We start from the raw sequence: 14068 nt of genomic DNA, 5'->3' as shown, positions 1-14068 counted from the left end.
TACATTGTCTCAGTAATACATCTGATTTTTTGCCAGTGTTAAAACACAAAAGTAAAAGTACACAAATCAAATGGATAAAAAGTCAAGGGATTTAAAAATACATGAAAAAGCTTTCACAGTCAGTAGTAATCAATGTATTTGTCAATATTTTAAGTTCACCAAATACATTTTAATTCTATTCTACTGTACTTAGTAGTACATACACTAATGCACCATACACACTGCCAAAATACTGTATATGTCCTTAGCCTCCTTTTGACCTAAATATGAAGAAGTCAAAACATTTGTGATGCAAATTATGACAACTAATTCTTCACCACAAAGAGAGCTTGTAGAGATCACTTGTTAGTACAAAACATTCCCTCTCCCCAAAATACAGTTATTCCAAAAAAGACTACTCACTGAATTTGAGCAAAGCATTAGCTTCCCTAGGGCTAGTGAACCTAAGCATGTTTTAGACATTTTTATAATAATTCATTCTCTATTAACAACAAAAGCAAACAAGCCTTACCCAGCTGAATGCATCCACCAATGCCAAGAAGAGAAGCTGCACTGTGATAAAGGGGCAGAGTAATATAAATGATGTCTTCTGAAGTAGCACCAAAAGCCCACAGTCCAGCAGCTCCTTTAAGAACCTGTAAATGACTAATGACTGCTGCCTTTGGAAGACCTGTAATAAAATCAAAATAATGCACTAAAGCATTTCTTAAAGGGAATCTGTATGAAGTCTCTAAAATCACAAGAGTCAATTTTTACTTCTGTAATCAAATTGTCAACCATCTTTTTAGACGACCTAAATAGACAACTGTCTGTTTAATACAATGTTTATATAAAGATTAACCAGTTTGTAACCTCATCTCTTTGCTATTTAGTTTGATGTCACAGTCATTCAAGTAATTGGAAACATAAAGAAACTCACTGGTTTGCTGCTAGCAAATTATAGAAAGCAAAAAGGGACAAAAAATGTACTGTAGATATGGACCTCTTTTAACATAAAGAGGCATCACACCAGATCTTGTTCAGGCAAGAGTCATAGTGATAGTAAGGCAAATAAGAAAGGTATGGGATCTCCATGGAATAGGTCACACAATGGGTGCTTATCTAAGAATCATACATCTTCCTATTTGTTTTAGAACTCTACGAAGCCTATGACGAATTAACAAAAAAGAAAAAAATTTGTGAGAAGACCACATCAGTTAGGTTCTTCTGAAAGAGTTTGCCCAAGTTCAGCACAGCACTTGTCTTCAGCAACATGCAGACTCTCAGGCAAGGGCTTCTTGTGCTACTACCCTTCACCTATTAATCTGAGTAGGGGATGTGATCTTGCATAATATTTGTGTTCTCAAACACACACACAAATTTCAGGCTGAGTCAGGCTGATGATGAACGGTGAGAACAGTTCAATACTTTAAAAAATATAATGATTCACAAAGTTTTCTCACCTATTCTGCAAAGCTATGGTTCATTTGAAGACTTAGCTAGAGCTGGAAGTATAATCTGTGGAGAGCTGAGCTACCCTCCAGGCTATTCCACTTTTCAACACTTAAGTGAAAAGGGAATATGCCTAGGTTGCCAATAAATTGCTTATAGTAAGAAGTTTTCTACAGTCTTGAGTTTTTACTTCTGCCTTTACAGACAGATTACTACAGACTGTGCAAAACACTCCTTTCTTTTAACTAAGATTATCAGTCAAAACAGGTGAAAATGTTCAGTAACTCAGAATTAGTTATTCCATACTCTTCAGACTACACAAACCTTATGATATTAGTTACATAGTACATAATAGAAATTCAATGTAAATTCTTGTATTTCATACAAAGTTTCAGAAATATTTCAAATTCTACCTGAAACTTGAGACTTCACACAGATACTTTGATTCTAATTGTAAGAACAAAATCATCCCATCTGGATAATTCTGTAATTTTTTTAAGCTAATTTAACTCCCAACTCTTAACAAGCAAGCTTAAGCATATTTCTATTAGTAGAATTTCAAATAAAACCTCTTCTCTTGACAATATTTATAACTTCCTAACTTATTGGAGACTGATGTTCTTATCTCCTAATTTTTCCTAAGAACCTGAAGCAAATAAATAAAATTATTATTTGTATGAAGGAACAAAGCCTCAAACCACATAAGTATTTTCAATCTTCATGTGGCTAAAACTGTTGCATTCAATTGAATGAGAATGCCAATCCACTCAGCTTAAAAACAATGCTGCCTTTCATGTCAGTGATCAGGTTTTTTTAAGTATTAGCTTCTTAGCTGCTGGAGCACAATTCAGACATCTGTTTCTAAACTAAAAGGCTAGTAACTTAATCCTATTTTCTGTCTCTACAGTGACCTGCATAAAACACAACTTAATGTAAGAAAAACAAATGTCTATTTGAGTGTTTCAAGATTATTTTTTAAAGTTCTAGGTAAAAATCTTAATAACTTTAGCTAGGGAGTGTTATGTGGTCACAAAATACTATCTATTATGATTGTAAACCGACCAAAAAAGCAATGTTTTATAAACACCTGATCTGTGAAGTAATAAGAGGTAAAGCCTTTCATTGTATTTGTACAATGTGGCAGGAAAAAATAAAGAAGAGAAACCCATAAACCACTGAAGAGAAACCCAATATGAGCAGTTTTCTATAGTAATGCTTCTAGATGAGAAACATGACATTTTGCTATTGAGATACCAGAGTTTCAGAAAAATCAAGTTTCTAGATGCAAGCTGAAGGAAAACATGGACTCTTTAGAAGATCTGTACCTGTTGTTCCCGAAGTAAATATATATAACACAGCTGACTTAAGAGTGTTGGCAGAGCATCGATTAACTGGAACAGGGTCTTCAGATGCGGCTTCTATTTTGTCCAAAAGGGTATGCACATTTGGAAACGTGGAGTCCTTGGCCATTATCCAAACACTAACATCTTTTTGAAGTTTAGGAAGAATTTCTTCCAACGTCCCAAGCAAATCTTAAAAATTAACATGAAATGATGTTAATTCCATTATGCCTTCATAAACCTAGATAATAAAGTAATTTTTCTCTTAAAGTTTTACTTTTTATAATAGAAAAAGAAATGCAAGTCACCTCCATGGATATAGATTCAATAAAATAACAATGAACTAGAATGAAAATCCACTGAAAACAAGATATAATATGCTAAAAATACCACTGATCCCATCCCATAGTAGAATGGTCAACTAGCTGTCAAGGCAAACTTGTGAGCCGTGATTATTTGCTCCTATTGTCCACATGATTTTAGGTAACACTTAGTCATTGTTAAGACTAGAATGAAATGTGGTTAAGTTTCAACTTCAAATAAATCTTGAAGAAATCCATTGAGGCAGATATATGCATAACTGATAATTACAGTACAGGTTTCCTTGGATGCCCTCAACAGCAATCTCCTTTTGAGAACTAATTTCTTTTCAAAAGCACAGAAGTGACTAATTTAAAAAGAAACAGCAGTTTAACTAAGTTCTATTCCGTTGGCTTATCAGGAAAGAAACAGTGAGAGCAGTTCCCAGAGTAAATAAAAAAGAAAATATATAGAAGATATAATCCTTAAATAACCTATTTGGTATTTATATTTTGAAGCATTTTTACAATGTCACTTTCTCAGAAAACTGCACAGTCGTTAAAGTACTAATCCAGGAAACATACCAAGAACAGGAACAATACTGTTTCCAGTAGAACTCATTTATACCTTAGGGCTTTGATACATCTCAGTCTAAGTAATTAATCTTACAAATAAACCTATGGATATAAATTTATTTTATTATCTCAGTTCTTATAATAAATAAAGTTGAATAAATTTGAATAAACAAAGTTGACATGACTCACCCAGAACCTCACAATGAGGCATTGCCAGAGCCGGCATTTGAAATCCTGATGTCAACTCCAAACTCACTTCACAAATAATAAATATGGATACCATATGCATAAATTTTATGCCAAAACAACTGAAGATTTTTAATCTTTTAGAAAGCTGCTTTAATAATGATAAACTGATGTAGTTATTTTAATTAATAACACACAATTGCTATTACAGATATACTGCCTACTATCATCAACTAAACATGTTTTACAAACCCAAAGCCTACAGAGTACAAATTTTATATATTTTATGAACATTTAGCAAAGAGATCTGACGTAGTGTAACACTAAAAATTTTGTTTTCTAACTTTCCTAGTACTGCAGAATGATTTCAGGAAGAAATCACCCAAATAACTTTAAATCTGAAAGATGCTGTTTGAATCACTGGAGTACAGTCCCACTATAGACAGCAACAGAGTGAAAAAATTAGAACAAAAAATAATATCAAGAACAGTAGTATTAACTTCAGGAAACCTGATGCCATGAATGTCAAGGTTCCTTGGCATGTCAATTCTGTCTAGCTGTGGTATTATGGAATTATGGCATATTTTTGAGCAATAAATAGAAAAATACAACTGTACTACTTCTAACACATATTAATCAATGAAGTGTCATGGAATAACTATGTACATATTACCATCTCATACTGACTTTGTCTTCCTATTATGAATATATGTCTCTCAAATATACTAAGGAGAGCCTGTGTAGAACCTAGCAAAAGAAACAGAGGTGTTGGAAGTAGCTGGTGTTCTATTTCTGTTTTCAAAAGTAGAGAATATAGATTCTCCATCATTCTTTATTAGTGCACTAGCTTCACCTACAATGCAAATCTGTCAAAAAGAAGAGGATTTCCCTCTTCTTTTTCTTTTTTCCCCCTTTTTGTGCGGCAAAGGAAGAAAGATAGGAACTATTAATTTCAACCCTGCAGATGCACTCATTTAAGATTCAAAAATGACATGAGGACACAGTTCCCTTTTGGTAGACTGAAACATATCTACCCAAAATAGTTAAGATTAATCATCATATTAAACATACACACTTGTAATTTTTTTCTCCAAACACTCACTCTTAAAACCAGTGGCTATGGAGCTTTTTACTGCTATTGAACAATTAAATGATTACACAGCATAATTTTTCTTCTGTGCTCAGGAATCTAGTACTTGGAACAATACATGAACAGCTTGTAATTAAAAGTTATCGTGAAACAAACTTCTCAGTAGATAGCACAGAACAGAATAAACAATAAATTATTTCTTGAATAAAAAAAGGTAAGTTAAAACAGCTGTATTTAAAGTGTCAGAAACTGAAAGTTACTTCTGGAACACACATGAGATAGGATGTTTGGAGATGACTCTCAGTTGTAACAACATATTTCCAAATAATAGTTCTAATGATCGTCAATTAACATTTTGTTCCCCAAACAGAAAACTTCTGTGCCAGACATTGTGTAGGGCTGTCTAGTCTTTACATATCATCTTTTCCACCTGTCAGGAAGACACAGCCCTGTTGGAAGAGCTATAATTTGTATATTTCTAGAGGCACCTTGTATGTGCACCTCATACAGAAAAGCAATTACAGTAAAGCAATTCTGCTATTTAAACTTGGAGTTTTACCCAAGTAATACTTATTTACTCTTTACACTACAAAAGTATATTCAGATTTTGGGTTACTTGTTTTGGGAGAAAGATCTCCTCATAGAAAATTTGGCAAGTTCCATCTGTACTGTTTACATGGCTTGTATACAAATGTTTGCCATTTGCTAGTTATTTGGCTTCTACTGGGAAAAAATATCTGGAATTTATCAGGATGGATATGTTTTTTGCTTTTGTTTGCTTTTTTTCTTGTCTTACTTTTAAAGCATCATTCAGTAAAAGTTTGTGAAACTGTTACTTTATATTCGCATGAATACATAACTCAGTTACATCTTTTGAGAAAGCAAGGAAAATATGTTTTGAACTACTGTCCCAGGCTTCCCATTGCACAAAGGTTTTTTATGTTATTTTCTAGCAGAGAGATCATGCAGGCTGTTGGCAAGGACACAGTCCCATGCTGATGAAAGGAATACATTAGATTATGAGATCAGTTTGTACTGAACAGAAAGTTACTCAGAAAGAAAACTCCAAGAAATGGGTCTTACATAACTTTGATGTGTACCCTGGCTGATATGTTCAGGAAGTTATATCAAGTCCGGACTCTTCCCCACACTGTCTGGCCTCAGAAAGTAATTGTTACTTGTACTTGATCCCCCAAGTGACTCAGCATGGCTTCTCACAAAGTAATAATAGCAGAAAAGTCAGATGTAGCTCAGGATCAGTGCTGGTGTCTTGAAGTGCCACTGAAGGCAGTAAGAATAACAAAATAGAAACCACTTTGCAAATCACAGTCAGCTCTTTTTTACCCCCCAAAGACCATCTGGGACAAGACACAGACTAGAGTAAGAGTAAGTCATCATAGAGATATGGTGTCTAACAGAGCAGGTGTCTTCCACAGTCCTCTTCTAAATGTTTAGGTCTAAATAGCTTTTTTATTCCAAATGGAAAAGAAAAGGTTGTTTCCATACAATCCATTATTTTTTTCATTCAGTGACTAACATGACAGATGAGACTTCTAGTTGTATGTAACATCAACTGACTTTAATTTACAAATTCAAAAAATACTTTACTTACTGTCTTTCTCCAGGATTAGACATGCTTCTGTAAAGCTCAGAATACACCCAGCAGCAGCAGCAGAAAGCACTGCTAGTGCCTCAAGAGTAAAAACTTCTGGCCAGAAAAATGCAATACAGCTGAGAGACAAACCACTGTACAGAACTGCAAAATCACAAGACGGCTGTGAATAGAACGGGCCCTCTGGAGGTCACCTCGGTCCGATCTCCCTGCTCAAGCAGAGCCACGTAGAGCACACTGCCCACACGTGTCCATGCAGCATGTACACTCCTTTAATAGCCTCTGTTACCAGGACTGATGTAAATCAATCTCATGGAGTTTAGAAAGCAATCCTTAACAGCTGAATCCTTGCATCAGAAGTCATGATGGCAATCTGGGATGTCCTACTCTGGGCTGAATTCTTCCCAGTAGGAACAGATTAGAGATGCCCTGGCAAATAAATTCCATTTGTGCATTTCTCATGGTTCACTGAACTGTATGTGTTGTTTAGTAATATTGCTGATGTAGATACTGCTATAGATACAATGATAGAACAGATGCAATGTGATCCCTTCTTCAAGCAAGTTTTCGATCAATAGAAATATGCACCAAAAAGGACATAACACCTTAAAAGATGTCTTCATTTTAAGCAGCGCCTCCTCTGTTTAACCAGAAGCTTATTTAAACAACTAAGGGTGGCATAGTCTGGTAACCTGTAGTAAGAATGAACAGCTTTAGAGAGAGAAGAACATAGTTTCTTTCTTTCTCTTTTACAAGTTCCTCATTGACATAAAAGTTAGTTAACTACAGTTTTATTAAAAATGCAGTTTGAAACTCTAGCTTTTGAACCTCTTTCAAGAAACATTCCCCAAAATGGGAGTGGTGGGAGAAAATGTTTCTGGGAATGGAAGTGTGAAAAGGTTAAGCAACAAATTAAAGCAAGAGCTAAATATTCTGGGAACAAAGACAAATGAGAGAAGTTAAAGTAAAAAAACTCTGTCTCTCTGACACAAAGGCAAATGGAAGGAATAGAAAGACTAAATATTGGCAAATAATAGAATCCATATTTGCCTTTTAGCCAGAGCCCGGACAAGAAGACAAAAAAATTTACTTGATTGCACTAAATTAATTAAAAGACCATCAGTGTCATAGGAAAAAACCCCACACTTTAGAGATAGCCATTTCATATAGGAAACCAACAAGAGAAAGAAATCCTGAAGTTTTTATAACATATCTGGGACTTTTTATAACATATCTGAATAAAACATTCAGTTGCTGAGTTCATAGAATACATTAAGACAAAATCAAATCCACAAAACTTAAATACTACTGAAACACTCTGAACTAAAGTTAGAAAAAGCAATCCAAGTACAAGTTAGAAAAAGCAATTGTCAGATCAGAAGAAAGTCTGATTCCAAGTGCTGAAGCAAAGACAATACTAATTGGATGGGCTTACCAAACCACAATGCCTGACAAATATGCAGGCACACAACAAAAGTTAGGAGTAAAAAAAGGCATATGAGAGTGCTCTTACAAGAGGCAACATGAAAAATGGAACAAGGTATGGAAGACAATGCAACCATAAATAATATCAAACCTAATTGTATGGAGGTATCACATTTGTAAGAAATAAAAGCATTTTTGAAAATGAGGTACAAAAAATCTTCAAGATGCAATCATCTCACACAAAAGGAGGCTACATCAACAGTCTGAGCCGGGAAGATTTTGCCATAAACCATCATCAGTGAGAATTGTTTCAGGCAGCAGCTGAAGGTTCCCTTCAGCATAAATGAAACCTTAATATTAACTAGATATGCAGTAAGATGTAACAGTAGAACCTGTACATAGGCTCCTGTTTTAATGTGCTGTTACAGACAAGAATTTCAAGAGCAAATTTGGTCTTGCTGAACACAGGGAGTAAAATTGTTAAGGGGATAATTTCTCCCGTGCTGCAGTCCATGAATAAGACCAAAGGTCATCCAAAACACTGAAGATATAGTTTCTAACCATTGCAAGAAATAGAATTGCTAAGTTAACCTGCATTTCTTTGTGGACGGTAAAAAACCTACATAGTTTTAAAAGAATTTCACTATTCAGAAATACTGCCATTACATACTATTCTCTGATTTTAAAAAAACAGTCTCAATTGCCAGACATGATGCCTGTCTATGGCAATGACAAATATTAGACCACAAGTGGATTGGTTGTAGTGTAAATGCTTCGTAAAAAAATATATACCATGTTCAAACTATCCACAGTTCTGTGAAAATGGTGCCACAAGGGGAAAAGGAACAACTCTTGTTTATTGATGAGGAAGAATCCCTTGATAGTCACAATAACACTGAACAAAAAGATGTTTAATAGATTTCTAAGAATTATGTAGCTGACTGTGTAATCCCACTGTTAAACATTGCTCTGAAATTTTTATGAACATCAGGGGGAAATTATTATCTATAACAATTAGGTTCAATACGTTTCTTTCAAGAGTGGTATGAGTTAGGCCTCACAGCCACTGGTCTGTGTATACACTTTCAATTGCCAAACCTGGACTCCGTTGGAGAGGCTACTGTATGATATGGTCAATAGCTGAGGACACAGCAACTTTAACTTCTTTCACAGATAAAAACAAAAAGAGCCTCTAAGTCCTGAAGGCTCATGGGACCAGCAAACTTACAGCAGAAACTAAAAGCCATTAATAAAGTAAGAAGTCCAAAATGTAAAATACCAGCTGAGAGACTAATTTGTTGGTATTTGTGTTGTATCAGCTGTCTGCACACAGCTCTTCCCTTGTGAGCAGAGGCAGAATCCCAGAAGAACATAGTTCAACACAGTTGCTCTCACTATCAGCTGCTGGTAGCAAATTAAGACCCGAGAAACACAGTTCCCAGCGCTGCTCTGCAAATGCGTTTTTCATCCATTAGTTACCTCTAACTTAAATAAAAACCTCTCTCAGATGCAAGCTCTGATACAAAGTTTCTCCCTTTCCACAGTCAATGAGCAGAAAGTTCCTGAACATGAATTCCCTTCCTCAATCCATACACTCAAAAGTACATATTCATAAGAAGAAACTAAACAAGATTTTTTTTAATTAAGAAAGCAAAATGAAAAGCTGTCAGTTCAGAACTCTTGTTATCATGTATGTGGATTATATTTAAATTGGTTTTGTTTTCATTGGCTTGTTCTAATTACCAAACATCTTAAACTAGGAAATCATATAGGATCAGAATTAGAAGATTTATAATTTAAGAATATGCAAGAGAAAAATTTTTGAAAACACAGCTTTATAGCAGTAGATATCAGATGGAAGAAAATTCTATCATTTAGGTGTCGTGGGTGTAAAACCCCACAATTTGTGTAACAGTATTAAAGCAAGAAGGTGTGCAACAGAAAAAAGGCAAAGGAGACTTGAAACAACACTTTTAAAGAGAAGGGACAATATGAGACAAATAATATGCAATATTTAGTTATATTTTCTTCCAATCAAGTGTCAAGCTTCTGTGTGGTCTTTGAGCCTTGCAGGTTCACTTTCACTTCATCATAATGAGTTTTGGCAAGTTAATGTTTTGGATCTGTCTTCAGTTTATACAATTAACCCCAATTTGAACATACAATGAGCAGGATGCCTACAACAAGATTTTAAATTCTTTTGAAGTATTTAATAAAAATGTAATACTCCAGAAAGTTGCACCACACACACTACCTATTCAAACACAGCAATTTCTTCGACAATCCAACACCAATAGTAAGTTTGTTATTATGAATCAACCTCCTATGTACTCTATTTCCAAAATTTTATTATTGTAAAACTGTCGTACCTCTGCAAACAATTGAACAGCAGAGGCTGTACAGTCCAAGTTTAGACCTTCCAGTTTTGCAGTGTGTTTGATCAGTAGAAAGATGGGCAGGTAGTACAAGAGAATAAAGTACATTACTTAAGTAAGATTAAATTTGACTGTTTGAGAAGTAATGGAAAATTATTCTTAATGGGTAATTTTAATGCTTTCAGAGACACTTTTACTGACACAACTAAACACTCAGAACAGGCTGTACTCAGATGTGGAAAACTCTCCTGTAATACACATTCTTTAATAAAAAGTTAAATGGATGTTCACAAAGCAGAAATATAATTGATTCTGCCAGAGAGGCTGAAGCTTTACAACATTTTGAACCCTTCTCCAGCTCTGTATTTCTTTCATTCTGTGAACATTTCTAAATCAGGTTTCCAACAAACAATATGGAGGGCAGGTATGTGGGAGACGTGACATTAAAAGCTTTGGATGCAGGAATGAGGAGTATACCCTACCTGCTCCCACAACCAGTATCTTGGGCTCACAGCTACTGACACAGTGCAGGAGAGATCTGAAGCGGACATTGAAGTTGAGGAATGCCACCACGCAGCCCAACTTGGCCAGTCCAAACCACACGTGAATGAAGTCTGGCTCGTTCCCCATCAGCAAGGCCACCGTGTCCCCCTCCTTCAGAGCCTCGTGCTGCAGGAAGACCTGTGCTATCCTGTTACTCCTCCGGTCCACATCTCTGTAGGTGTGAACGGTCCCTTCGTAGATGAGGAACGGTTTGTGGGGCTGCTTCTCCGCCAGCTTCACAAACTTGTCCAGGACAGTGACAACCCTCCCCTGCAGCCGGTACATCTCCATTCTCGCGCCATAGGTCACCACTTTGAGCAGGTATCTCAGGTCCGCCCAGAAGTAGGGGAAGAGGAGTTTCTGGATGAAGTGCAAGGAAAGAATCCCGACAGCAGCCCCCGGTACCCAGGAGGGCGGCACTGGGAGCGGGTAAAGGTCGTCCCAGCCACGCATCTCTCCGCAGCCAGGCCGCCGGGCACACAGCCGGGCAGGGCGCGGAGGCGAAGGCCGGCACGGGCTGAGGCTCTTCCCGCCCTCACCCCGTCCACAGAGGGACGCCCGGGCCAACACCGCTCAGGAGCTAGGGAGACAGGGAGCTCCGACGGCACGGCACGGCACGGCACGGCACGGCACGGCACGGCACGGCCGGAGCTCCCGCCCGCCTCCGCCTCGCCGCACCTGCGGGACGGCCCGGCGGGAGCGAGGCGGGAGTGCCCGCGCTGCCCGCGCACGGCTGAGGCCGGACACCTTCTTCCCCCTGGGCCCTGGGACTCACGCACAGCACCGGGCTGCTGCTGCCGCTGCTGCTGCTGCTGCTGCCGGCGAGGCGGCGGCGGCCTCTCCCTGAGCCGGTTGCATAAGGCGCGATCTCCCGCTCACGCCCGCCGGCGGCCGCAGCCCGGGGCTGGCTCCCGGGGAAGGCGGCGGCGCAGGAAGCCTCGCCCCGGGCCGAGGCGGCGGCTGAGCGAGCTGCGGGCGCGGGGAGGGCGGAGGGCGGCGCTGGGGGCAGGTGGCTCCCGCCGGCCGCTCCCGCCCCGCCCCACAGAGCGCAGACCCGCCGGTCCCCGAGCCCGGCCCGCCCTCAGGCCTGGACCCCCGGAGCGGAGGGCCGCAGGCACCTCAAGAGTTGAGCGACGTTCCCAACTCTCTGGTTTTTTTCTCTTTCATCACTAAGATCGAGGTGTGATTAGATTGAGAATGTACAGGCACAGGTCTGTTATATGAACGCTGACTGGACATGCATTGAAAACAAATCCAAGCAAGTTAAATAGTGCAAAACTAGATTATGAGTAGATTTCACGCCTCTTTAACGGCGATACTGTAAGCAGCCTGAGAGGTATTTATTGATACCGTAGTGCTCCTTACTTGCAAAGTGCAGTGGATGTGAATGTTCTGTCCCAGCTAGGTGTAAATTTACAGGAAGAAAGAAATATTTAGGTTTTCAGCTGATTTCAAAATCACTTCTTCCAGAAGAACATTCTGTGAGAATACAGAGGTCTAGCTTAATTTTCTTAAGCGGAGATAACTTAAAGGGCCAGTATTTAAAATTCCTTTAAAGTAACTAATAGGCAGATTAAATGCTGCATTAACTTGTGCTTAACATTCAAAAATTTACAGTAGTTATTTGACTGACTGGAGTTGGGCTGTTGTCAACTGCTACAGAAATGTGCACAAATAATGAATAAAGGGAAAGGCCGTGACTCGTAAGGAAGATGCATACTTACATATTGATTTGAAGGAAGATAGAGGTTGACAGATACTCTTGTTTGCAAAGATTGCTTTGAAGAAGGCAGAAAGAAAGCAGGAGGCACAGCAGTTCAGGTCAATGAAAAGCTCTTGGCGTATGGATGAGAATGAAAGGAAAAGCAATAGGTAATTGATAGAGCACAAAAATAAAATATATACAGAATGGGCTGTGGAAAGAGAGATGTATTTTAAATATACTGTGCTGCGAGGTAAAAATCAGCCAGGCAACATTGTATTTACTAAAGTGACTAATGATTAGTATCTCACCACATGTCACATGAACAGAGAGGAAGAATTTTTTATCTTAGATGTTATCAGTGCTGCTAATCCCCAAGAACTGAAATGATTAGCAAAACTGTCGCAGACATCTTTTCACTAAAAATCCTTTCTTGGGATTTTTTCCCTTCTGAGGAGCTGAGACCTCAGAAACAAATATAAACAATGGTTACCTGCTGCTGTGGAATGCAACAGGTGGATCCGTGATTGGTCTCCTGTAGATGTTTGAATTTAGTGACCAGTCACGGCAGAGCCGGATGTCGCACTCTGTCCGAGCCAGCTGCCTTTGTTATTCATTCTTTTCTGTTCCATTCTTAGCTAGCCTTCTGAGGAAACCTTTCCTTCTATTCTTTTTAGTATAGTTATAATGTAATATATATATCATAAAATTATAAATCAAGTCTTCTGAACATAGAGTCAACATTCTCGTCTCTCCCCTCATCCAAGAACCCTTGTGACCACTGTCACACAAGACTTTAACATAAAGACTCTGGTATTCTGAAATACACAGTTTCAAAGCAAAATTGTAGGTTTGTCTCCTCTGAATTGCCCCTTTTTCTGTTAATTCTACATAGAAATTATATCAATCCTCTTTACTCAGTATCCAAGTTTCTTGTAAACATGAGCAATAACTTCCTTCTTATACCCTTCTGAAGGGAGACAACTCTCGAATGCATAAATTTTCCATTAATTTTCTGGGGTGTTATAAAAATGGGTAAGACATGCCAAAAAATATCAATTGGCAATGGAAATGTCACATAACTCAGGCAAAGCCATGCTGGAATTGGATTCAAACCCTGCCTGTGCCCAGAATTCCTCTGGGATATTGGATTAATCTCTTACAATGTCCCCAAACTGCGTTATTTAGTCAAGCCACATGCCTAAACTTACACCTTAAGGCCCTCTAAGTCCCTCGGTTTGATGGTTACACAAGCAACTACAGATTAAGACGCAAGGATCTGCAGTTTCTATTCCATGCTAAGCTGGTCCAGCACCAGGTGGGTTAGGAATTAGTTAAATTCACCTTCAATATTTTTGTTCGCTATAGTTTTGGTTCTTAGTCCAATGGAAATACATGCACATTTGTTTGGTGGTTTGGGTTTTTTTTAAGTAAACAGCATAGAATTTTAGTGGCTCAAATTAATTTTTTTTCTTCAAATCAACAGTGA

The 14068-nt window shown here is 38.2% G+C and overlaps 1 protein-coding gene across 1 annotated transcript in view; it reads right to left on the bottom strand.

The window, feature by feature from the left end:
* Window positions 1-11404, bottom strand: part of SLC27A6 (solute carrier family 27 member 6) — a 40607-nt gene extending 29203 nt beyond the window's left edge. The window contains exons 1-3 of the mRNA XM_058823636.1: window positions 10817-11404; window positions 2757-2963; window positions 512-670 (exon numbers count right to left, since the gene is read on the bottom strand). Coding sequence (XP_058679619.1) covers window positions 512-670; window positions 2757-2963; window positions 10817-11330 — 880 coding nt within the window. The 5' untranslated portion in view covers window positions 11331-11404. The remainder of the gene's footprint in view (window positions 1-511; window positions 671-2756; window positions 2964-10816) is intronic.
* Window positions 11405-14068: the final 2664 nt, after the last annotated feature.

This window comes from Ammospiza caudacuta, chromosome Z (assembly GCF_027887145.1).
Source record: "Ammospiza caudacuta isolate bAmmCau1 chromosome Z, bAmmCau1.pri, whole genome shotgun sequence".
Lineage (NCBI taxonomy): Eukaryota > Metazoa > Chordata > Aves > Passeriformes > Passerellidae > Ammospiza > Ammospiza caudacuta.
This window is presented reverse-complemented; position numbering and strand designations above follow the sequence as displayed.